Genomic DNA, 26642 nt, shown 5'->3' on the forward strand with positions numbered 1-26642 from the left:
ATATGCTTGTATACATTTATGTATGTGTGTGTTTGTAAGAGACAGAGTGTGAGTGAGTGAAGGGGTGTGTGTGTGCGTGTGTATGTGTGTGAGACAGAGTGAGAGAGCGGTGTGTATGTAGTATTTACTCTCTCTCTCTCATACACACTCACACACAAAATAGAGAGTGAAGCTTTTTTGCTGTTGTTACATCAATACCGGAAGTTGACACTGAGGAACCTTTTTAAAGAAGTGAATCTTAAATATAAAGCAATATTATTTATTTTTAATTAAAAAAATCAAATGAAGAACCTAAGATTTATCCGAGGTCAAATTATTCACACATGACAAGTATGGAAGCATTTGGTGAAGTCGATTTCACGTGAAAAGTGATTACACACACATCTCTGTTTTATATATAGTATGATGATGATGATGACAAGTATGGAAGCATTTGGTGAAGTCGATTTCACGTGAAAAGCGATTACACACACATCTCTGTTTTATATATAGTATAGATAAAACTTTAAATTTTTCCTTTCATTTATTATTTGTAATTCTGATCTTTCTAATTTCAACAAAGACACTATACTTATACAAATTTTATATTCATTTTTTCTAGCTAGCATGAATGGGGTAATTATGTAAAAATCATTAGAATAGTGTTTTAAAACTGTGTCCTTCCTATAGTTAAAAACTCAGTATATGAGAATGAAGCAAGCACAATTAGCTGTAGGAAGGATACTCAGGTGTAAACACCAGCCTAATAATTTTCACAATTACCCCAAATTGTGCAGTCACTTGACATGCTGAAAATAGCAACCAAATCTCCTTCATCAAACCCTAAATAAAGGTGGGGGAAAAAACTGCCTGACAAACAAACACACACTAACTCTCTCATACACACAGGATGGCTATGGTGAGATATCTTTGCTTGTAAGTCTTCTCTGTCAGGATTGACCTGGGCTAAGCAAATACAACCTGGCCAAGGATACAGCACAATAACTGTAGTAAGGTCTAAATATAAGATCAGGTCTTCAATAACCTGGAATGCAGCATGTTTTTTCACAGTGTATGAAAAGTACTTATTAATAAATAGTTAAGACTGAGAATGCAGAGTTAAATGGCACTGAGACAAGAAAACTCACAAACATTGACAAGTATCAGATCAGACATAACTTGGGTCAATGGTAGCTTTTCATATATTTTTGGATCCTATATACACGAATGATCTTTTAATACGATTTCTACAGCATTAAATTACAAGTAGAAAGTAAAATGATATTGAGCTATTCATAGCTTCCCTATGAGAAATGTATAAAGTGATTTATATGTCACTTTTTCAGATTAAGATGTTGAAGTAAGAATCAGTATCTCTGTCGAGTAATGTGTGTGTTTGCATGAGAAAGAGTATAGGTTTGTTACACTTCAAAACTGTTATAAAACAATTAGAGCCATAATTAAGATGCATTGCGATACATTAACAGGAAAAAAATAGTCATAAAAACAAATAGACTACGGAAGAACAGATTTGATGGCATAAGTCCTCACAAGAAATGACACATGACAGCTAGGTTGCTGCATTTCAAAACTCATGCACCTGAAGACAGTATAGAAGAATGAATATAAAATCACTGATGATGATTACAATGAAGATTGTGTCAATATTGGATGTTATTCAGTTATAGTGCTTGCTAAAATACTGTTGTAATTTGATGTATGGCTCACACAAACATTAGTTCTTAAACAATATTGTGAAACTTTAAAATGTCATGCTTTCCTCCTCGGAATCGCATCTTTCTGGAACCCTCCTGTCTGTACATGCTTCTCACCTAACGTCGAGACATAAGGAAGACTACGTTGATACTCGATCAGCTAGAAACAGCAGCCAGATATCCCTCAAATCACACCCTTCTGACTTAAAAGAAAAAATGAAACACTGGATAATGTAACCCCCCATACTACGTCTGGAAAAGGAAGAAAAAAAGGACGGGATAGTCATGACTGGAATGCGTTTGATCATAAATCTGTTCAGATAGGATTTACAACTTTTCAACTTTGCCTATTTATTTCTATTCTTCAATCAAAGAAGCTGGCAAAGCTGTTCGTTAGAATAATTAAAAATTAACAAAGGGTGCTACAGATTATAGATACATGGTCTGTGGGTAGTAGTCATTAAAAATATTGTTGGAAAATTAAGGGCTCTGATATTTATCTTTTGACTTAAAAAAAAAAAACAGTACCTGATTTAATATTATCTCTTACTCTCAACATTGTTTACAACAAATCTAAACTTAATTTTAATTCAAAATTCTTGAAAACATCCTGACGCCGAGTCAGTCTCTACAAATGAATCGGTACTTTAAATGGTGGTGTGAGTTAACATTACCTGTTCTTGTAGATCAGGTAAGCTAATTGGTTATTAAGAATTATAATAAATTATACTAGTAGCCATTTCTTTCCTCTCACTCAAATATTGTTATGATTTTTAGTAGCATTCCAGTCAAATCAATAAAGTGCAAGGTCAAGTTTTGGTGAATTTACATTTCAGAAAGTGAGAGTTATGGTTCTACTCCGTCAACACAATCACTAAGCTATAATGTCAATAGTATGAAAACTATTTGAATTTTAGTTTTTGTTGCTTTCTACCCACCTCTTATTTAAAGCATATTGGAAAAAGAAGTACAGGAATAAATATTCTTAGCTTGTCGAGGATTCACATATTTTTAAGAGGGAACAAAACTTTAAAATGTATAAAGATATATAAATGAAACCTTTATAAAGTTTGTCCTGTAATTATTTCAACTTATTTTTATCTGTCAGGGGATAGTTACCTGTGCGTGTCTGGACGCTTCTTAACTAAAACACATACAAAAAAAAAACGAGTATTAGTTTGAAAGTATAGTAACGTATACTTACAGAATGCTATAAATTATATTTCTACTGATGCATAACTGTAATGTGTTCTAGAAGTGATGTAAGGAGCGACACATCGTTTAAATACCCGCTTAATACTACCTCTGTTGAGATAGAGAACAATGAGAGCAGTACAAGCAATGAAAGCAAATATAATATATGAGGTTTCCAAGTGAACACCACTGTGCTTCTCACACTTCAAGTCCGATTCTTGCAGACTGAGTACTTGCCTGCCCTGGTACAAGTCTTTGTAACTATAAGAACATGTGACATTATCTACATCCCCAACTTTATCTTGGTTCTTCGTTAACCATTCATAAAAGTCTTTCAAATAACAACTGCAGCTGTAACTGTTGTGGCCGAGCCTTAAATCTGTAAGATAAGGCATGGACTGGTTGAACTGAGTAAGAAAGGAGCCAACTAGTATCCCGTTATAAGAGAGATCTAACTGTTCGATGCTGTATGTACACAATTCCGGGTTGATCTCTATTAAATAGTTATGAGATACATTTAGTTTCTTCAGAGATTCCATGTTACACAACATATCCATAGTTTCATTGGTCAATACTAAAATGTCATTATTAGACAAATTAAGATCTTCCAGTGTTGTGCTGGTCTTATTTAAAATGTACGGTAAACGGATAAGGTATTCGGAGCTCTCAGGACCACTCCAGCTGGCTAAGGTATCGTCCAAGTCAAGAACACGAAGTTGGGTTAACCCTTCAAATACTCCAGTGTGGCTAATATCTAAAAGTTTCCAATTATTGTTACGCAGTATTAATGTCTCTAGTTGTGGCAGACAATGGAATGTTTTGCCGTGGATTCTTCTTATGTTATTGTTGGACATATCTAAATATTTCAAAGCAGAATACTTGTGTCCAAAAGTGTTATGGGCACATGCTCCGAAGAGGTTAGCCGGGAGGTCGGTAAGGTTGTTGCCACTCACTATTAAACTCTGTACAGAATGTGGCACGAATAAAAAGAAACTAGCATTAGTAAAGCCAGTATCTATACACTCCACACTGGTTGCATTGCATTGGCAGTTGGATAATTCAGCTGGGCATTGGGAAGTTTTACTGTTATTTGTATTTGCTGCTCGTTCCATTGTTGTTACCTCCATGTTAGCTTTCGCACCGGCGTCAACTAAATCCATTTGCCAAACGATCACCATAGCAGGGGCCGCAAAGATATACCAAATCAGAAAATTAGCCATTTTCATTAGAATTATATTTTTCTAACACTTTGCTTTGTTTTCTCAGAAATTTTAAATATTATTCTAGTATTAAGAAATTATGCTACAAATTTAATCCGAACTATTTATTGAATGAAAAATTTTGTTAAAAGAGATAGTGGAACTGAAATAAATTAGATAGGCTTTTACTTGATTTATAATCAATACTTTGAATTGAATTTTACATTTAATTATCAGGATTTTTCTCATGGAAATGACACGGATAGAAAAAATAAAAAGCAAAAAAAAAAAAAAAAGAGAGAGATAATGATTAATTTTCTGTTTGCAAATTGTTCTGGGATTGTTGCCAGGTGCGATGTGAAGAAAGTGAGATACGGAGCTTAATAGAGTAGATTTTAGCAGCTGGAAGTGGTCAGTTTAAGTTTTGCGGTTCCAGTGGGTGCTGCACATCACACTGGATAGAGTTAAAACGAGTCAAATAGTATTATTGACAAATGATTCCAGATATATGGTACGTCAAGCTGCGACTCTTCCGATTAGCCTCAATTTGTCAAATGAAGTTCATAAAGTTATATGAACCCTATTTAGCGACGGTCTGCCAGTAGCAATGTTGAAAGTTTAAAAATGCGAACATAAGGCAAGTAGCACAACAGCAGCGAGACGATGGGCTTTGAATGGCTGTTCCGCACTCATAATTTTCCCACACATAATTAGTTATTAAAGAATTAAATTTGTATTTTTTTGTGGGGAAGAGAGGGAGAAATAATTAAAAAATAGTGAATCCATATAAGTGTAATTCAATTTAAAATCTAAATGAAAATTGAACAAAATAAACATGTATTATAATAGAGAACATACGCTAGTATAAAATCTTAATTACATACATACGCATATTATAAATGCATTGAGTATATTTTGAAATATTTATTTATGATTTACCGTATAAAGCAGTAAACGATAATGTCATCGATTGAAAATTTAATTTGGTGTTAGAGTATTTTTTATAACAAGATGGAATAATAAGATATAACAATATATCTGAAAGAAACAGTGCAGTAAGACGGTATTATGAAAGTTAAATAATCATCCAATCAGAGAGCTCCGTACAATTATGTCCGATACGCTGTTATAGTCGAAGCGGGATTGATGACGAATTGTTTTCATACTTATTTCCAGGTAAAATACTTTTTTGATTGTTAAAAAGTATATCTAAGTATGAAAGTGAAATACATAGAACCTGTTTAATGTGTGTCAGTTCTATAGAATAAGTGTTCATGTTGTGTTTGTTGATATAGTGGATTTGGGTATTCTCTTGGCACGGAGATTACAAGTGGTCGTCCATCTTGCTTTTCTTGCCTCCTTCCAGGGAAGATTGACTCAAACAACGAGACCACTCTTCAGTAGATTTTTCCCTTGCCTCCTTCCAGAGAAGATTAACTCAAACAATGAGACTACTCTTCAGTGGTTTTTCCTTTGCAAAGCATTCGAAACGATCCTCATTTGAAATTACTTCCTTCAGTTACAACTAACCACATACACAATATTGTACACCCCATTATGACCGACATGCCTATAACAATTAACATCTGTTCTCTATTCTCACATCATTTTCTAAAACAACGTAATTAAAGCTTCAAAATATAAGAAATCTCTCTATGTCGTGTTTATTTTCTAACGAATTTTTATTAGCATGGATCACATATGGTGATTTCAAGATCCTCCTGAATTCTGTATTATGCTTTCACAAACGAGTCGAATTTTATTTTGTATGTCGTCATGTCATCTTCAATGGATCCTGATAAAAATGGTCGGACTTCGAACTAAATACCTCGTCTCTCTACGTTCTAAGTCCAGATATCGCTGTTTGCGATTTCACTTTACGTCTTTTCTGCTAGTGTTAAATTTTATGTACGTATTCAGTTGAATAATCTCATAAACTAATATTAATATATTTTTGCTGTGCTATTTTGACCTATCATTTTATTTAACACACGTGATAGCCTGTGTCACCACAGCTATTTAATTCTATAAGATTATATATTTCACGTTTTCCCCCAAAAGTTCCTTTCCGAACAAAGCTACATTTCATGATTGGGGGACTCATTTTATTGACGGTCATGATCTGATAATGAAACCATTTGTTTTGTTGTGGTCTTCTTATTGGTAGAGAACATTTTGGCTTGACACCGTTTGTCAACGTGAATCAGTGGGATGTAGTTTCCTTCTTTCCTATAAGATATTAAATTATTGTTTTATGTTCTATGCTAGTAATTTAGAATAATATTTGTACTTCTTTAGGTTGAAGTATAATATATTTTACATCAGGCTTAAATTTTAACTCCGTCTTTAACGTTAGCAAATAACATCTTGATTGTAAACAACTTTGGGTTGATGTTTTAATTCTGTTATATAGGCATAACACTTAAGTGAGAAGTAAATAGGAAGTTATAAGTTGTTGTTTTTTAAAACTCTAAATGATTAAGTAATGTGGCAAAACTAGGAATTATCGATAGGTTTCGTGTTTAACTCAAAATAGTAATAGTAGTAATAGCATTTACTTTTGACTAGTAGGCACAAGGTCACAGATTTGTGATGGAGTGAAAAGAGATGGTGCAAGGTTCATAACTTTTTCTCATAAACCTAAGTTAAATAAATTGGCTTCTGCAAATCAAATCCGGTTTGCTGACTCGACTTGTCACTTATCTTTTACTGCACAACATTCATCTAGTATAGTTCAAAATATTAAGACAAACACAATGATCGAGTGGTAGATATAATGAAACAACGTTTTGTCTTGGAGAATTTAATTTTCCCCGCTTTCAGTTCCGCTTTCTTCCCTCTGAGATCGATTTAATAAGCATGCCATGTACTGGATCAGTTTAATTGGCTAAATTCCTCTCCCTCAGAAATTAGTGGCCTTGTGACGATTTATGAAATGAATATTAAATTTGGCGCACCTATTCGATTCCCAACCGATGCATGACATCTTTTTTAAAGGCGCCGAGCTGGTGGAATCGTTTGTACACCTTGCAAAATGTTCAGTGGCATTTTGTTTGTATTAAGGTTCTTAGTTCAAATTCCGCCTAGGTCAACTTTGCCTTTCATCCTTTCGGGGTCGATAAAATAAATACCAGCTGAGCACTGGGGTCGATGTAATCGACTTACTCCTTCCTCCAAAATTTTGAAGTAGGCGCTTTTTCGTTTCCAGCAGGAAACGTTTGTCAGAAGTTGGTATTTTCCCGGTGAAAGTGTTTTCAATAGCAAAAAAAAAAAAAAAAAAAAAAAAAAAAAAGAATAATAATAAAAATTAACAGTTCTAGGGTCTTAAAATAATTTTTGAAATCCATCATTATTTATTACAAATGAAATGTAGATCTCACATTTTGAAATAAATATTCAAATTCATCATTTGGAAGATCAGAACACCACATCAACTCGATTAAATAAGAATCTAATAATGTATGTTGAGTTCCCATGACTTGTTCATTTCTTTTTGAGTAATTCCTCTCTGATTCAACATGGTTTGTAGTTGAATGCATAACTGGATCAACCAAATGCAGGGAATACTTGATCATCAGTCACTGAAAACAATCTGATAGATGGTGTTATATGACACCTAGAGATTGCTTACAACTGTTGTTTTCATAAAACATGATGTAATATATATAATAGTGTTGCACTTGTTATGCCATCTACTGCAGCCAGAAAACAGTTGGGACCAACTTCAAGACATTCAATTGTTAATGATTCTATTTCTCTTCTGTTATTACTTGGATAGTTAATAGCCATTTTTTTTTCACGTTTATTAAGAATGAAATCCAACTATTTGGTGGATCTAACTTCAATAAATGATTAATAATATCTAGCCTGCATTCTACTGCCCACGGGTTTACTTTTCATTCCTTAATAATTTCATTTTTAGGAAAACATTCACTTTTGACCCAGAGAGCAACTGTTTTTGACAAGATGAAGCCCTGAAAATGAAATTAAAATGAATTCATGTCTGTGAATTACTTCATTGGTTTAGTAAGTCAATCTGAGAAAATATGCTTTTCTTTTGTTGCAGTACTTTTAATTTTGATTCATTAAAATTCTTGTACAAATCCTTAGCATTCTGAGTTGAAATTCTACTCAGATCAACTTTACTCTTCTTTTATCTGAAGATGACAGTATAACGCACCAGTTGATTACTGCATTGATTTATATTCTTATAATGCATCCTAGATGAAAACGAAATTCTAACTGAACCCCTTGTTAATTTAACAACTATGTCAACTCATCAATTTTCTGACCAAAATATATCAAATGTTATAAAAATTTCAAGAATGTGTCTACATGGTATTTAAAATTGTTAAAAGTAGAGAAGATGGGCCTTATAATCTATGCAGACTTTCTCAGACTAGTGAGATGTAAATGATTGATGATTAAGTTTGAGTATCTGTAGGTCAGGCTCTACAGGGAGAGAATTCCGAAGGGCTGCAGTTTTGGGAGGGGAAACAAAAACATTTAGTTAGAGACCTAGATGAGGCACAGGGAAGTAAAATTGTGATGTCACTTCAGTTTTATCCTAATATTTCAGTTACTATACTTATACTCATCATAGATCATAATTACAAGAAGGTGCTGTATTATTCTATTTACTACTCTACAAAACTCTAGTTATACACATTTCTCCATTGTACTTCCTCATTAAATCTTGAAATATTCAAAGTCAGTATTTATTTTTAGTCTAACAATAATTATATCAAAGTTTAGTACAAAATGTTGGCAATTTGGTGACATTTTATTTGGATCTATACATATATTGGTTGTTATTTCATACCAAGATGATAAAACTCAGTGGAGCAATACAGATGGCCAAAACAGTAGAACATTTGACTTGATGCTAGCAAAGATATTTTGGCTCAAATCCTTACAGAGTCATAAAATATGCAGCAATAGCATCACTTACGAAAAGAAGTCCTTCAACTACAAATGTTGTCCTGAAAGTAATGCTAAAGTGGGCATGACTTTATTAATAGACATAGGTTGTTCAGATTGCACAGTTTAGTAGAGTAGTTCTTCCTTTTTGCATAGGTACTACTCAACATAGTCTCCATTACAAACAATGTATTTGTGCCATCACTGAACTGAACACTTGAATCTTCTTTGAAAAGAAAAATCAGGTGTGCACTGTTGTACCCACTTCTTCACAGCCAATTTAGATAATGTAGTAGTCATCATCATCATTCAATGTCTGCTTTCCATGCTGGTATGTGTTGGACGGTTTGACATGGAGCTGGCCAGACTCTCAATTGTCTGTTGTGGCATGGTTTCTATGGTTGGATGCCCTTCCTAACACCAACCACTTAACAGAGAGTGTTGGGTGGTTTTTATGCATCACCGGCATGGGTGCATTTATGCAGCACTAGCATGGGTGTGTTTACGCAGCACTGGCATGGGTGCTTTTTATGTGGCACCACCACCTAAAAGGACAAGACTATGTGTGGAAGACAGCGATTTTATTCAGATTGATGTGTTTTGTCAAGTACAGCAAATTGCCACATCTCCCAATCCCTTGTCATTTCCTCAGTGTGGCCCAGCATCTGAAGACCCTTTCTCACCACTTTGTCCCATGTCTTCCTGAGTCTACCCCTTCCACAGGTTCCCTGCACAATTAGAGCTTGACACTTCTTTGCACAACTGTTCTCATCCATACACATCGCATGACAAAACCAGTGCAGTCTTCTCTTTAGCACACATCTGATGCCTCTTATACCCAGTTTTTCTCTTAAATCACTTACACTCTCATGCATGCAAATGATTTAAAAGAAAAACTGGGTATAAGGGGCATCAGATGTTGTGTACAAGATTGCACTGGTTTGGTCGTGTGATACATATGGATGAGGAGAGCTGTGTAAAGAATACTTTTACTGAGTCTGTGTCATTAAATCATTTCTGAAGATTACCAAATGGGTAGAAGTCAGAGGGTGCCAGATCTGGGTTGTATGGTGGGTGGGGGACCACTGATCAACCTAATTTATCAAATGTCTGATTTATTGCCAAAGATGTGTGTAATTACATATTGTCATGGTGAACTTGGATTGTTTTTCAGATTCTTATTCAATCTTTTCTTTCTAATGCCTTCTAGCTGTTTGAGTGTTTCATGGTAACTTTGTCATCCAAATTAGAGTCAACATGTGTTGACTGTTGAATTTCTTAGATCTTGGAAAAGAGATATGACACACTATTTCATAGACTGAGATTTTGCTTTCAGATCACAAAGACATGGTAGTGTTTCATTAGCTTCAAATACTTCCAGCGGATCAAAGCAGACTTCCACCATTCTTTCCTTTAGATCAGGTGTCAACTGCTGATATACTCACTTTGTAGACATGTTCCAGTATCCAAAGTTTTCCACCATCTTCTATGATACAATCTGAACCAATTTTGTTTTACAACCAAGGTGTTAAAACAATAAAACGTATCTAATATACAAAAACAGTCTCTAAACTAATTATGTTTGAGTTGTGATTAAGAAATGTTACTATTATTATTTCAGTTAAATTATGTTTATTCTTATAAAAACATTTAAGCACTGTGCTACATTGATCAATTTGTTATAGCTTAAACATAGTTGTCAGTTGACTAATTAACTCTAAAAACTTATCATAACGGGAACATACTTTATAAATGCTTTTATCCAGAATCCTATGATGTAGAAATTTTAAAATTTTGAAAATATAACACTATTTTAGTTTAATTATTGGATATTTTGGACAAAAATAGGAAATAAAAATGCTAAAATCAGTGTAATATAAAAGAGAATTGAAGAGCTCATTCTTCATGTCTGATCACACGGGTATTTTATCAAAATTGGTGGGCTTACTTTACTGTCCTGAAGTAAATATACTTCTGTGTATCACAGTATTGTTTATTTTGTTTTTTCTTTCAAGCTACTGTTATATTGATAGATATTTTCCATCTTACTGTTTCCTTTCATGCTCTTGCGGTAAAACTATTTTTACTCTACAATATATTTAACTGCAGTTAATGGAGAGATAACAGATGGTTTCTGCAGGGAATTGGATGCAAACTAGTCTTTAGTGACATGATAATAATAAAAATAATTCATGCTAGCCTGGAAAATTGGTAATAATGATGATGATTTAATTTTGAATTTTTTTCTTATTTCTTGCAGTATTTCTAGTTCCATGTGCCTGAAGCCAGTGCTATGCCATCAACCAGGAGTACAAGCTTATCTGATGATGACAAGAAACCTAATACGAGATCAAAGGGAGGGGGCAAGTCCTCACCCTGGCATGGAGGTAAAAACTCTCTACACCCATCTACAAAAACTTCTGCAAAAGCTACTTCAAAAGACAACAGGAATGAATCTGCTAAAACTATGTCAAAGGGTTTGACTTCAAAGAAAGTTCTCTCCTCTAAAACCAATTGTGAAAGCAACAATGAGAAGTCAAAATGTAAAGTCAGTATCACACCTGAAGCAAAAGATGTAGAGTCTGAAGTGCCTGCTGAGGACCAGTCATTACTTTTACCAAATTCTGAAGTTCATTCAGATGATAAACAACAAAACACAACGATTGACCCTCCTCAAAATAAAACATTTCAAGATTTTTCTGCTCAGTCTCAAAAAACAATCACAAAAGACAATAGTGACTCTTCAGACATTCCTGTGTCTTTGTTGCTGGACTCCAAAATGTCACCTTCCAAAGAAATCAATCATATTAATGGAAGTGTTTTTCAAGAGAAGAGTACACATTTAATTAGCTTCTCTGAAAAGTGTAATACATCAGTGATTCTTGCTACTAAAGAGACCACTTCACTACAGTCATCTGATAAATTACTTGGGGAAGTTTCTAGATCTTCCTCTTCACTTTGTACATTATCTAATCAGATGAATGAGCAACTTGAACCTACTACAGACTGTATTAGTGAGCATCTTTCTGATTCTGCTGGTGAAGTCCACAATGAGGTAGCTAACTCAAACCAAACCAAACTTGATGACATCAGTAATAGAAAGAATAATAAAGCGTGTGATAATAACCCTGCTACTGCTACTAAATTGAGTAAGTCTACAAACAACAATGAATTAGCTCAAGAATCCTCTGAAGGAATTACAGTTCGAAAGAGTGGACGTAGGAGTATTCCAAATCGTAAATATTTGGACATGGAAACAGATTTCAGTTCAAGGAAATCCAAATCCACTACACCTACAGGTAAGCATGTCTTATTAGAGTGGTTGTGATGGTGAAGAGAGTACAGAACCAGATTAGAGACATTATAACACCGAGTCTGATACCAGACTCAGTTGTTGCTTTCATTTTTCTGAATGTATCAAATAAGAATAAATCTAGTTAAATTTTTAGAGATTAAACACTTCAAAAAAAGTAGTTGAATGTAGTCAAAATTGAAACATCTTTAATGTTTATTGTAACTACCACTTAAGTTACATTCTGAGCCTTCTTCCTAAAGTTAGCAAGATCTTTGGTCTTTGATTAATCAGATTCTTGTCTTGCACCTTGAATCACTTGTGTTTTCTAACAATTACTCTGCTACTCAACTTCTGACTGATAAATGAACAGTCCTGTCATCTTTTAGATAATTATTGTGAAGCAAGTATTGTTACTCTTGACATTTTGAAAGCATTTGACAAGATTTAGCATAGTAGTCTCCTACACATGCTTAAGTTATACAGAATTTCTGGAAGCATCCTTGGATCCTTAAATTTTTTCTAGATGAACATAGCATTAAAATAATTTTAAATGGCCATCACTCTTTTACTTCTTTGCATCTAATGTTCTTCTAGTTTCTCTTCTTCATCCTGAGCTTGTCCTTAGCTTTCATTAATGCTCTTCTGGATGATATCTTGTCTAACCTTGTCGTCTTTGCTGAGAGCACTGCTTTGTGTTTTTGCATGAATGAAAAGCTTGATTTGTCTCATTGGCTGGTTCTCTTGAGCTCAACTTTCACTCGGTGACTGATTGGGATGCATAGTGATGGATTACTTTAAGTTTACAAAAACTAAACTTCTTTCCATTAATTGTTAAAGGAACTTTGATAATGTTCCTGTTTCTGTGTCTGATAAACTTCTTCCTGAGTTTTCTAGTTTTCATTTTTATAATATTTAACCTTTTCTAAAGATATAACTTGATATGATTATATTATTAGATATGTTGACAAATCAGCTGTTATGAAATTTAGATCTCTTTATTGATCCCATCATTATCTTTCTTCCAAATATTATAAATCTTTATGTTTCGTATTTGTCCTTACATGAAATGCAGTTATCATGTTTGGGCTGGTGCTCCTACTAGTGTTCTTTTTCTCTTTGATTGAGTTCAAAAGTGATTTACTAACATTATTTGTCTTGTTTTAACAGCTAAACTTACTCTGTTTCTCATTCCTGTAACACTACCTCTTTATCTCTGTTTTTTAAATACTTCCATAGTTATTGTTCTGTTGAGTTTTCTTCTCTGTAGGTTACTAATCAGGTGGTTCACTTTTCTGTTAATTCTCATCCATTAACTTTTGTTGCCCCCTCAATGTGTCTATTCTAGTAGTTTCTTTCCTCGAATATCTGACTTATGGAATTCTCTTTCTTCTTTTGTCCCAGATAAATATGATCTTTACTTTTTTTTTAATTTTGTGTTGATCATTTTATGATTCTCAGAGCTTCTTCCCATTCTTTTTTTAACTCCTGACATTAATTGATTGCATTATTTGATATCTGTTTCATTGCTTGTTGCTGGCTGCCCTGGGAATGATTAAAAACAAATAAATTAGAAGAGAGATGGCAGAATTAATAAAGGGCTTGAGGAATGCCTTGCAGTATTTAGTTATATCCTTTTACATTCTGAGGTCAAATCCTACAGGGGTCAATTATATAAATAATAGTCAACTACTGGGTCTGATTTAATTAGCTTTTATAGTTAGAGACAAAAAAATTTATTGGTGGAACAAACCCTTTAAGAATTGTGAATGAGCTGGATTTCATTTTCTATATACATGACTTGGTGTGGGAAAGGAGTTTCATGGGTCTGCAGTGCAATAGTTCATACCTAAAATATTGACAACCCTTGCATGTGGTTGAAAGCATGGAGTGAGTAGGATGCTGTTTCATTGTATTTTCATGAGTTGGGAGAACAAAACTAAAATGTATTTTAAACAAATTATTAGTGATTAATTGACCACTGGTTAACTTTTAATTAAAAAATAAAAAAATAATTTGTTTTTTCTGCAAGAAGTTTCTGCTGTATTAGAATAGTTATTTGTTTTTCACATTTCACTGTACATATCCTCCCACTCCCCTGTTATAATGTTGTAGCTCTTTCATCTCACATGTCACATTGTTATATTCACTCTCTTATATGCCACTGTGATGGATACAATCTCCCAAAGACTAGGTTTCCTCTCAAGGACCAGCATATACTGCAGCCCTGATCAAACCTAAGAGTACTACTCACATATATGAAACCATGCTTCTGCTCTACACACAAAGATCAAACCAAAGAAAGCTATTCAGCTGATTAGCGAAAGATTCACTCACATCTACTAGCTCATAGATACAGTTTCTTTTTGTTATTATATTATCTCTGTTCATTTGAGTTGTTAAGCTGCGTTCCCCATCCAATTAGGCACCTGCAAAACTTGTCTGCCTTTCTATCATTACCTATTGTATTTCACCCTTCAGATCATTACTATGTACTTTTGTCCAATCCTTCCTCCCAAGAACTACAGCCCTTTAAGATTACTTTCCTGTCAATATTTTAACCATAGACATCGATCTACATCAGCATCATTAATCTGAAATTGTTTGAAAAGATTTTCAATCTTATTACTTTACTGGAATGTTTTGTTATTTATTTAAAAGCACCCTTTGTAAATACTCTAAAACACAATGGAAGGTAACAAGATCCCCAGGAGTAAATGTAAATTTGATGATGAACTAACAAAGTATATTGTCTAACTTATCCTGATATGTTTTACAAACAGTAGGATGTGGGCTTATGGTGAATGACAAGGGAGCAAATCAGTCAGTTGCAATAACCTTCCTATGACCTGCTAGAAACAGCTACCAACCTTCCTCATATCACATGCAAGCATCTTTAAAAGAAGTGGAAGGACAATGTGTGACTAGACGGTCACAGTGCAGTCTATTTGGGATATTGCCATTGCAGGTGGAACCTCCCTTGTTCATGATTTATCTTCAATTCTTCACAATCTTGGAAGAAAAACTAATTTCCACATTGGAATGCTGAATACTGCTAATTTAGAGCAATTAGAAGCAAATACTTGAATGATTTTGCTAGGTACTGTTGGCTGAATTAACTTATTAGCTTTATTATCATAAAGCCATTATAGCACTATGTACTATGATTTTCATTTTCATTATTTTGTAATAAAATTATATATCATTGCATAGGAAACTCTTGTTGTAGCTTGGTCAATGATTCTGTGTCATTGTGTATAGAGATTCTTAATACACAATATTATTTTAAAATTAAAATGATCATAATAATGTAAAAGTGAATATTAACAGTGTTTATGTGTGTTTGTAATATTGGGTGGATCAGAGTTGGTTGAGTGTCAGCAAAACACCTCATATTTGGTTTCATCTTTTTATATTCTAAATTCATTTCACATTCTGGTCCACTTCTGGTGGGTGGGTGTTACTATTCAGTCAATGAAGTTTCAGCATGATCACATTTAGTCCATTGACTAAAATCAGTATGAATAGTAATTAAAGAACAATGACTCTACAATAATCCAATTATTTATGTCTCAATGCATTATTCCAGATTTAATTACTTGCCATACAAGTGTAACTCATAAAACATAAGTAAGGAATTCAGAAGAGTGTTTTGTGCCTTTAAAAAAAATCATACCTTAGCTAAACATCATCATCATCATCATCATTTAGCATCTGCTTTCCATGCTAGCATGAGGGAAACAGTTTGACTGAAACTGGTAAGCTGGAGATCTGCACCAGGCTCCAATCTGATTCGGCAGAGTTTCTACAGCTGGATGCCCTTCCTAACACCAACCACTCCAAGAGTGTAGTGGGTGCTTTTTATATGACACTGGCATCGGCCACAACTTTGATTTCACTTGGCTTGACCAGTCATGTCAAACATGGCATATTAATAAAGGTCTGGGTCACTTACCACCACCATGGGGCCCAACATTTGAAGGGTGCTTTTTACATGCATGGCACAGGTGCCTGTTATGTGACACTGACATCGGCTACAACTATGGTTTCACTTGCTTTGATGAGTCTTCTCAAGCATGGCATATTGCCAAAGGTTTCGGTCACTTGTCATTGCCTCTGTGAGGTCCAACATTCAAAAGATCTTGCTTCACCACTTCGTCCTATGTTTTCCTGGGTCTACCACTTCGTCCCATATTTTCCTGGGTCTACCACAGGTTTTCCACAGTTAGAGATCAGCACTTTTTTACACAGATAAATGTTATAAATGTATTTTCAAAGATAAAATGAAGTCTCAAAATAATGAGTCACAGAATCAGTTAAATGAACTTCTATAGATGATGATGATGATGATGATGATTAAGCAAAGGTCAGTAGATTTACAAAAGAAATAAGATGATGATAACATGTCATCTAGAATTTGCATTGTTTCATTAACAGTGAGATCTCGTAAAAGTCATTTATAATTTCCGTCATCAATAAACAAGCAAATTGAGTGATTTATATAATTTTGTTAATGTATGCTTTATAAATAATTAGAAATTATTTTCTATTTGGTGATAATGTATTTTATATGTAATCCAAAATTTGATTTAGTTTTGTAAGTAATCTATTATATACTTTTCAAAATTAAGTTTCAAATTTACTCTGAAAAACAAAAAAATCCATTGAATTTTATTCTATTTGGTATCATTATCATCGTCATTGTTTAATGTCTGCTCTCTATGCTGGCATGGGTTGGATGGTTTGACTGAGGACTGGCAAGCCAGGAGGCTGCACCAGGCTCCAATCTGATTTGGTAAGGTTTCTACTGTTGGATGGCCTTCCTAACACCAACCACTCCGAGAGTGTACTGGGTGTCTTTTTCATGCCACCAGTATGGGGGCCAATCAGGTGATACTGGCATCGACTACTTTTTACGTGCTACTGTCAGGCAGTACTGGCATTGACCATGATCAAATGGTGCTTTTTACATGCCACTGGTGCAGGTGCTAATCAGGCGGCATTGGCATCGGCCACGACTATGATTTCATTTGACTCAACAGGTCTTCTCAAGCACAGCATATTGTCCAATGATTGAAGGGTATTTTTAAATGGGCCAGTTATGTGAAATTGGCATCGGCCACAACTATGATTTCACTTGGCTTGCCAGGTCTTCTCAAGTACAACATATCTCCAATGGTCTCGCTCGCTTGTCATTACCTCTGTGAGACCCAACGTTTGAAGGTTGTGCTTGACCACCTCATCCCATGTCTTCTTGGGTCTACCTCTTCCACAGGTTCCTTCCACTGTTAGGGTGCGACACTTCTTCATACAGCTGTCCTCATCTACGCGCAACACATGACCATACCAGCGTAGTCATCTCTCTTGCACACCACATCTGATGCTTCTTATGTTCGACTTATCTGTCAGAGCACTTTCACTCTGTTGTGTATGCACACTGACATTACACATCCAGCAGAGCTTACTAGCTTCATTTCTTTCAAGCCTATGCATGTCCTCAGCAGTCACAACCCATGTTTCACTGCCATGTAGCATGGCTGTTTGCACACATGCATCATACAGTTTACCTTTCACTCTGAACAAGAGGCCCTTTGTTGCCAGCAGAGGCAGGAGCTCTCTGAATTTTGCCCAGGCTATTCTTATTCTAGCAGCTACACTCTGAAAGCATCCACCCTGCTACTGACTTGGTCACCTAGGTAACAGAAGCTATCAACTACTTCTAGTTTTTTTCCCCTGGCATGTGATGGAATCTGTTTTCTGTACATCTTTGGTGTTTATTGCCCCTGTGCATCTGCCACACACAAAAACTATCTTTCCAGTTAACCTTCCTTTGATATTGCTGCGCTTCTTATATGTCCGTAACTTACACCGGGTACATCTTATGGAGTTTCTACCTATGCCTTTTCTACAGATTGAGCAGGGCCATCTACCTGAAGGGATTTGTCATTTGTCTGCCTTCCTACTTATTAAGACTTTGGTTTTTGCTAGATTGACTCTTAAGCCCTTTGATTCTAGACCTTGCTTCCATACCTGAATTTTCTTCTCTAGTTTTGGTATTGACTCAGCTATTAGAGCAAGGTCATCAGCATAGAGGAGCTCCCACGGTTAGCCTGTCTTGAATTCCTCTGTTATTCCCGGGATAACTATGATGAATAAGAAGGGGAGCATTGACTCTACTTACATTGTTTCATTATTTGATCTGAAAGTATTTTTTTATATACTTAGAAAGTTAAACTTGGATTAAAATAAAGTAGCATACTCCTTAGATTTTCTTAAAATATTTTTTAAAGGTGTTCTTAAGCATTTAATTGAAACATTAATTTTTGTTACAGAAAAAAAGCCTCCAAAATCTCCACAGACTACCAAAACATCAAAAGCTGCTCAAAATTCTGGGTAAAATATTTTCTATTCACATTTCAGCTGTTCATTAATGAGCTCATTGTTATTCTCTTCTAAAACTAAAACTGATTGCCTTATTTTGTTTTTTAAAGCTATCTTATTCTATCAATAACATTTGAGATTTATATTTTTACATTTATTTATTTTTTATTTTAGTGCCTCACTCATGAAAAGGAAATTAGATTTAACTCCTGAAAAGATACCTGATAAAAAATACAAATTACAAGCAGAAGAACCTGTTGACAAATCACCTGTAAAACAACATAAAACCCCCAAACCCCAACCTCCAAATTCATCAACATTTTCTAAAAAGCCTGAACCCCAACAAAATGTTATTAGTTCTCTGGATAACTCTGTAAAAACTCCCTCTTCATCTGTTCCCACACTTGATTCACCCACACAGATCAGTTTAGATAATACTCCTGTCATGTCTGTATTAAAAGATGCCAATGAAAAGGTTTCAAATGCTATGGTTCAAAACATAGTTCAGTCATTCTCTCCTTGTCAGATGGAGAAGGTATCTGATCTCATAATGACTACATCTACCACTACTTCTGAGCAATCTCTTCAAGAGGAGGTTCAGCCTACAATTACAGCAGAAGCAGAAACTCCTTGTGCAACCATTGGTACCAATTCTTTAGAGAGTTTTAATGTTACTACAGACAATTCTGATTCTATTTTAAGCAAACATATTTCTGAAAATATTCAAATCTTTCAAAATATTCAAAAAGATCCAAAACTGAAGGAAGACCAAATACAAATAACACTTCCTTCTCAGGTGGAAGAGAGTATTCCTGAAGAAATGCAACATGAAAAGTCTATTTCTAAATCATTAGATAAGTCTGATAGCAAAGCAGATCATGTTATTATTGTCCACCAAGAGCAACAGCTCGATCAAAGTTCTGAATTCTTTATAGGAGACAAGGAATTGATTCAGAAAGATCTCTGTGAAAATAATGTAAATAATGAACTTAATTCAGTTGACCAATTTAGTTCAATTCCAACAGTTGATTTACAAAACTCCATCCCATCTTCTGTAGTAGAACCTTCTTACGATGTTGAGGTGTCATTACCTTCTGCAAAACCTATCATAACCTTTGCTGAACAGCTACCCCATACCTCCCCATACACAGTTTCACTTTTGAACAATAGCAGTAAAGATAAGGAAGCAGTTGAATCTCTCATGAACGAAACCAGCATTTCTGAGAAAGTGTTAGAAACACCAAATGTAATGATGTGTTTGTCATCAGGTGGAGCAGAGCTTGTCTCTGGAAGCATGGCTCTTGATGTCGCGACACATGACGATGCTCAGAGGTTGGAGACAGAGGCAGCAATTCAAGAAATAACTGCTTCATTTACGCAAACATTTAATGGTAATGACATTGTTGTTACATCTGAAAAAGATACCATCCCAAAGTCCTCTCTGTCATTGGCTGAAGCTGCCAAGATGGTAGCTGAATCTCAGACTATTGTTGACTTGCAAGAGGAAGTTACATTACCGATAAGTTCTCTCTCACATTGTACAGTACAGCAAATCTCAGAAACTACCAGCTCTATTGCTAGTAATAATTCAAATGGAGTGCCACCCACTGCTGTTGCCTCTACTCAGACACCTTTACAGCTACCCAGGAAAGGAGTCAACTCAGCTAAAGTCGGTTCCATTATTAAGTCTTTACCTTTGAATGCATCAGGTCACTCCAAACTGAATGATAAATTAGATGTAGAAGATGAGTGTAATGATGATGAGGAGGATGAAGAAGAAGAGGAAGAGGAGGATGAAGAGGAAGAAGAAGAAGAAGAAGAAGGTATTGATGCAGCAGACGTTCCCAATCAGAAATTAACTCAGGAGTTCATTATAGTTCATTTACCTGAAGGAACGCAAATTAAGAGGCAACGTGTGGATCATAGAAGTAAAGAAGAGGTATTTATTTTTTTTTTGTGTTAAACAACCTCTTTTTTTTATCTCTCTTATTATAAGTGTAATAATTTGTCAGAGATGCATTCTGAAAAATGCATGCTCATATGCACACACATAAAGAGAATGTTTTCATGCACTGGTGCAAATTGATAAGTGTGCAAAGTACTATTGCTGGTGGAAATATGTTTAGTTTGGTAATTTATCTTTATCGGTGGTAACTGAAGATATTAGTCTACACCTACCTTCTTATGCAATTTGTTTTATGTCATCATTGTTGAAAGAATGAAAGTGAAAGTGGCCAATTTTAAAATTAGAGTGGCAGAAATGGGTAGGTGGAAGGTGACACATGACAATCATTGTTATCTTTTCTTTTATCTTTTATCTTTTACTTGTTTCAGTCATTAGACTGTGTCCCTGCTGGGGTGCTAGCTTGAAGAACTTTTAGTCAAATGAATCAACCCCAGTATTTTTTTAAGGCTTGCTAGTTATTCAATCAGTCTCTTTTGCTGAACCACTAAGTTATGAGGATGTAAACACATCAACACCAGTTGTCAAGTGGTAGTGGGGGAAAACACAGAACAAAGACCACACACACCTATATACAAGCTTCTTTCAGTTTCCATCTACCAAGTCCATTCACAAAACTTTGATTGGCCCAAGGTTATAGTGGAAGACACTTGCCCAAGATTCCACTTTCCCAGTGGGACTGAACCTGGAACTATGTGGTTGGGATGCAAGCTTCTCACCACACAGCCATGCCTGTGCCTATAGTGGAATTTTTTTTAGAGATGTAGAAGTTTTATTACAAAATTGTCCACCATCGATTTGCATTTTGTTCTTTTATCAAAGATAAGCAATACTGTTAACTTGTTAGAAATTTGTAATCAATGTTGATGATTTATATTTTTCAGGGTCTAGTTGGTGTGAGAGTTGATGTAAATGGCTGTTATAAATGTACAGAATGTGACTATTGTACAGTAAAGAAGGTAAACTGGTATAAACATCGAAAGAAACATTTAGGTTAGTAAAATCATTTAACAGTATATTATATTGCTCTTGTACTTAACTACATAGAATTAAGCTATTATTTGTATATATATTTATAATGGTAATATTTGTTTTTATGTTTAGTTATAATAAGAACAATTTTACATTAATCTGAAGGGTTAATCTGTAGAGCACAAATTTATTACTCTTAAACACGAATATTGTTGACAGTAACTTCGAAGTTTCAGCCTGTTAAGCCATGTTGTTCATCTTTCAATTTCTTTTTTGTGTAATGTATAAATGTAAATACCTCTAGCAGCTCCAAGAATCAGTGTTTTAGTTTCATGTTGAGTAGGAGATATACAAATCTCCTCATGGATAAGATGTTTGTCTGTCGTAGGCAATCTGGTACCTTTTCTTCTAGCCTAGACTGATAATAAAGTATTTCTGACCATGGCATTATAAAATGCATAAAATAATAATTCCTCTCAATTTAATTTTGTGAATTCCATAACTGTGATAAAGAAGTTAAGCTGACTTTAGCATAATTTGATATCCCAATCAAAAATTACTTAAGTCTTTACATAGTTATCATTAAGTTCATTAGTTCAACAAACTTTTTACTGATGCTAGTAGTAATGTTACTTTCAGCATCTGTGTTACTGGGTATACAACTTAATTTTCTTTAGTCTTGATCTCATTTTGTGATGAGAATCATGAATATTTATCATCATCATCATCATCATTTAATGTCCGTTGTCCATGCTGGCATGGGTTGGATGATTTGACCAGGGCTGGTAATATGAGGGGCTGCACCAGATTCCAGTCTGATTTGGCTGGATGCCCCTCCTAACACCAACCACTCTCCAAATGTAATGGGTGCTTTTATGTGCCACCGGCATGGGTACCAGTATCTGTCACAACTACAATTTCACTCAGCTCGATGGATCTTCCTTCTCAAGCACAGCATACTGTCAAAGGTCTCAGTCATTTGTCATTGTCTCTGTGAGGCCCAGTGCTTGAAAGGTGCTTTTCATGTGCCACCTGCACAGTTGCCAGTTCTGCGACACCAGCATCAGCCACATTGCCTCCATGAGGCCCAATGCCCAAAAGGTGCTTTTTACATGCTACTGGCATGGGTGTCTGTTACAGGACACCAACAATGGCCACATCTATGATTTCACTTGGGTTGATGGTTCTTCACAAGCACAACATATCACCAAATGTCTTGGCCACTAGTCATTGCTTCTGTGAAGGTTTTCTGAGGCTCAACAGTGAATTAGGTAAAGTACCAGACTCTTACATCATGTTGTATTTTCACCCAGAGAATAACTCACCTCTATGTGTCTAATGAAGAAATCATAATTTGAAACTTCAATGTATTTATGAACTTCTCTTTTCTTGTTAAAATTAATTTTAAATCTGTTTCAAACCTAGGTCTGCGACCCCACAGCTGCATCAAGTGTAACTACAAAGCAACAACTAGCAGTAACTTAAAACGCCACATGGCAATACATGCAGACCTTCGAGAATATAAGTGCAACCAGTGTTCTCATTACTTCAGACAGAAAATCCACTTAGAGAGACATATGAAGTACAAACATGAAGTTAGTAAATAGAAATTTTCTTTTCCTTACATTCTGTTCTGCAAGACATTAATGCTACCTTTATAAAGTTTTGTTACACATACAAAATATATCCTAGTAAATTTCCACTTTCTTCTTTTCACTATTCAGCATTGCTTCCTACAATACTATACTATGTAACTTATCTTTACAATTAATTATTCATTAGACAGATTAATGTGTAAGAGCTATTGTAATGCATCATTCTAGCCAACATAGACTTTAACAAGATGTTATGCAACACTTGAGGCAAGTGTCTTCTTTGCCAAGGCTCTGGTTGAGTAATATCTCATATCTTTTGCCAGTGTATGTCAGTAAAGTATAAAACCATCCTGATAAGCTGGTGATACTCCCCTCTCACACTTGCTGACAAAAATGTAGTAAGCCAATAATAGACTCATTGAAAACCTGTAACGAGTGAAATATAAAATAAAATAAGTATAATAAAAGGGACATATATTGAAATACAGGAAAAAAGTATCAAAATATCAATCTGCATTGATTTACATAGTCTTATCTCAGTCTGTCACTCATTCCCTGTCTATCAATCAGCATCATAGATGTAATATTAGTTATATGGTAGGAAATTGTTTCTTTAAAAAAGCTGAAAATTTAAAAATAATGATAATTGTTATCTATCTTGCTTTCTTTCAGGAGAAAAAAATCCGTTGTCCTCTCTGCACCTATGTATGTGCAAATGAAAACCCAGACCTGAAAATTCATATTAAGCGACGCCATGTGACATCTGAGTCTACTGATGGTGCAATGCAAGCTTTCACTTGTGGTGATTGTGGCCTAGTTACGATGAGCAAGAAAGATTTGAAGCAACATGCCAAATTCCATCGCAAGGGACCTGAACTAAAATTATTCTGTGAGCAGTGTAGTTTTGTGACTGACTGTGAAAGTCGTTTAAGGCGACACGTCCTGACTCATACAAAAGTGAAGCCATTCAAATGTGGCTTGTGTGAATATCGTGGATCTCAGAAGGAACATGTATTAAGACATATGAAATCACGGCATAGTATAGATATCCAGCGTAACCCCCGGCGACAGCGAGATGATGAAAACGGCCTGGATAATCTGGAACGAGACAAAGGTGATTTTACAAGTCGTGATAAAATCTTTGCTTGCAATCATTGCACAATGAAATTTTCCAAGTTGATCAATCTCTATAAACATTTGCATACACAACACAAAACTATCATGCCATCAGGTGGGCAGAATGAATTTTATTGTGTAGTTTGTGATTTCAAAACCATCAACAAGAAGAATTTACTGGTGCATATGCGTAAACACAACATGCAAGAGCAAAATCCACCTTCTCATGTATATTCATGTGTTCTCTGTCGCTATGTGAACCCAAAGCGACGGAACTTATTCCAACACATGATGAAAAAGCATGGTATTGAGATTGTGATGAATATGAAAGATGACTGGTCATCGAGTTGTTTTATTGACAATAATGTTCCCACAGTACATGATAAGGGAGAGACTAATGAACCACAAGTAATGACTGTAAATAATAATGTTGTGACAACTACTAGTGATGACTGCAACCAATTGATGGTTGTTACTGATGATGGTGGAAGTAATCCTGTACAGACTGTCATTACAATTGAGGATTTAGCTTCTTCAATGACTAAACCAGTGAAAATGGCACAGGTCACCTTACCACCTGAAACTGAAGAACTTTCCCACAAACAGCTCACTGATGATTTGACACAGCAACAACACGCAGCTGATGCTGTGGAAGGTTTACAAGCTTTGGCAGAACAGCCAGGGATTGTTGAACCTGATTCTCACTCTCAGTCTGATGATAATGAAGATGATGTTATCCTTGATGATGAGGATATCAAAACAGAGTCAGTTGAGACTGAAGATATATGTAATCCATCTCCAATTGCAGCTGATGCACCAGCATTAGTTCTTAACCAGTTGCCAGATGATGGTGAGGTGAAAGATAGTGTTGAGCTCACTTCTGACCAGATTGTGCACTTGTCACCTGGTGACTATGTTGAAATTAATGGAGAACTTTATAAAGTGGAAATTTCTACAGAGCCTGCTGAAGAAACAGTAACAACAACCGGTGATAATGGACTAGAAGCTGTTCCTGTAACAGCAGCTGTATCTGAACTATTTGGAGCTCTTCCTAATTATGATACAACTGTAACTGTTCCTCCTGCATCCTCTACCTCTACTTTTGTAGCGTGAGTGCAACTTTGCTGTAAACTATTGTTAATGCTGTACAGCTGTAAGGGCACAGTGCTGCAGGGACATCGAACACAGTTTAGAGTGTAATATTTTGCCAGAAAGAGGTAAAGAACTGCAGAATCTATAATGTAGAGTTGCAGAAGTCGATATGTGTATGTGTGTGTGTGTGTGTGTGTTGATCTGCAGGACTAGCATTTGAGTGCTAATGTGGAAGAGTGTATACCACATAGGTCACTCTAGTACTTGTGCAGTTGTATAAACTTTGAAGTAAAGACTTCTTTAAAGTTATATTTGAGCTGTTTGTTGTAGATCAACCATTAAAGTTTTAACACAATTATTGATCTTATTGTCCAGGATAGCTACTGCTGCTGCTACTTCTACAGCTACTACTTCTACGACTAATCTTGATTTTCTTTTTGATCATCAGCAGCTTTTGATTATGTCTTGTAATTGGTTTAAAATCATTTGAAGTTAAGGATTTGTAATTACATTTTAATTTTGTTTCTTCTCTGTTCTGTGATTAATTTCAACATTTCTGATAAAACAACAAACAAATAAAGAAACACCAACAGCAACAGCAACAAGCTCAAGAACAACCAAGAAAGCAGTTCCCCAGCAGCATTCCTAAATTTAAATAAAAATGTCCTGCCCTAAAGCCTTTTGGTTCATGCAAAAGAGAAATGATTTTTCTATCTTCTTTCCCCAAGATAAACTGTTCCTGTTTAAGGATATCCTTTCAAGGGATGAGTTTGAACTAAAGAATTGTTGAAGAATATTTGTTGATGTTTAGTTTTTCCTTTAACATTCTTGATATTTCTTCTGCAGTCTCTAGTTCACACATTTTCTCTTTCTTCTTGTGTGTGTGCATATGCGTGCGTGCGTGTGTTAAATAGTAGAGAAATGGATAATATACTAAAGTTATAATGTTAATATCTTCAGTGACTCACAACATCAAAATTAAGCTGTCATTGGAAAAAAGGAAATATTACAGATTGTGTTACACAACAAAAATGTGACAAAAAAAAATTTATTTTTATTGTTATACTAATAATTTTGAAAATTATTTCTCTATTCTCAGGTTGATAAATAACTTGTGAGTGAAATTTGGTAAATGGAAACTAAGTGGAATCCTGTTGTGTGTGTGTATATATATATTGTATTGTCAGATAAATTCATTTGTTTTGTTTTTTCCATTTATTTTAA

General features: G+C 35.0%; 2 protein-coding genes across 4 annotated transcripts in view; one reads left to right on the forward strand and one right to left on the reverse strand.

Moving 5' to 3' along the window:
• The window catches only part of LOC106876335 (trophoblast glycoprotein), a 17016-nt gene extending 12179 nt beyond the window's left edge, over positions 1-4837 (reverse strand). For both annotated transcript variants that reach the window (XM_014924836.2, XM_014924834.2), the window contains exon 1: positions 2899-4837. In XM_014924836.2, the coding sequence (XP_014780322.1) occupies positions 2912-4114 (1203 nt within the window). In that variant the 5' untranslated portion in view covers positions 4115-4837 and the 3' untranslated portion in view covers positions 2899-2911. The remainder of the gene's footprint in view (positions 1-2898) is intronic.
• Positions 4838-5083: 246 nt separating this feature from the next.
• On the forward strand, positions 5084-26636 carry LOC106876336 (calponin homology domain-containing protein DDB_G0272472). Of its 2 annotated transcripts, XM_014924837.2 has the most exons (8): positions 5084-5263; positions 8010-8113; positions 11268-12306; positions 18632-18692; positions 18855-20619; positions 21528-21636; positions 23041-23210; positions 23883-26636. In XM_014924837.2, exons 3-8 carry the CDS (start codon positions 11301-11303, stop codon positions 25437-25439), a joined length of 4668 nt encoding a protein of 1555 aa, XP_014780323.1. In that variant the 5' UTR covers positions 5084-5263; positions 8010-8113; positions 11268-11300; the 3' UTR covers positions 25440-26636. The 2 variants fall into 2 exon arrangements, with proteins under 2 accessions (XP_014780323.1, XP_014780324.1); XM_014924838.2 differs by lacking the exon at positions 8010-8113.
• The last annotated feature ends 6 nt before the right edge of the window (positions 26637-26642 follow it).

The sequence above is a fragment of the Octopus bimaculoides genome, chromosome 3 (assembly GCF_001194135.2).
Source record: "Octopus bimaculoides isolate UCB-OBI-ISO-001 chromosome 3, ASM119413v2, whole genome shotgun sequence".
Classification (NCBI taxonomy): domain Eukaryota; kingdom Metazoa; phylum Mollusca; class Cephalopoda; order Octopoda; family Octopodidae; genus Octopus; species Octopus bimaculoides.

What these genes read in the sequence shown, in the direction of transcription:
- LOC106876336 (XM_014924837.2), top strand. Translation starts at nt 11,301, where the DNA reads ATGCCATCAACCAGGAGTACAAGCTTATCTGATGATGACAAGAAACCT. An exon ending in CAAATCCACTACACCTACAG is followed by an intron (nt 12,307 to 18,631) that starts GTAAGCATGTCT and finishes TTTTTGTTACAG; the next exon opens with AAAAAAAGCCTCCAAAATCT. An exon ending in ATATGAAGTACAAACATGAA is followed by an intron (nt 23,211 to 23,882) that starts GTTAGTAAATAG and finishes GCTTTCTTTCAG; the next exon opens with GAGAAAAAAATCCGTTGTCC.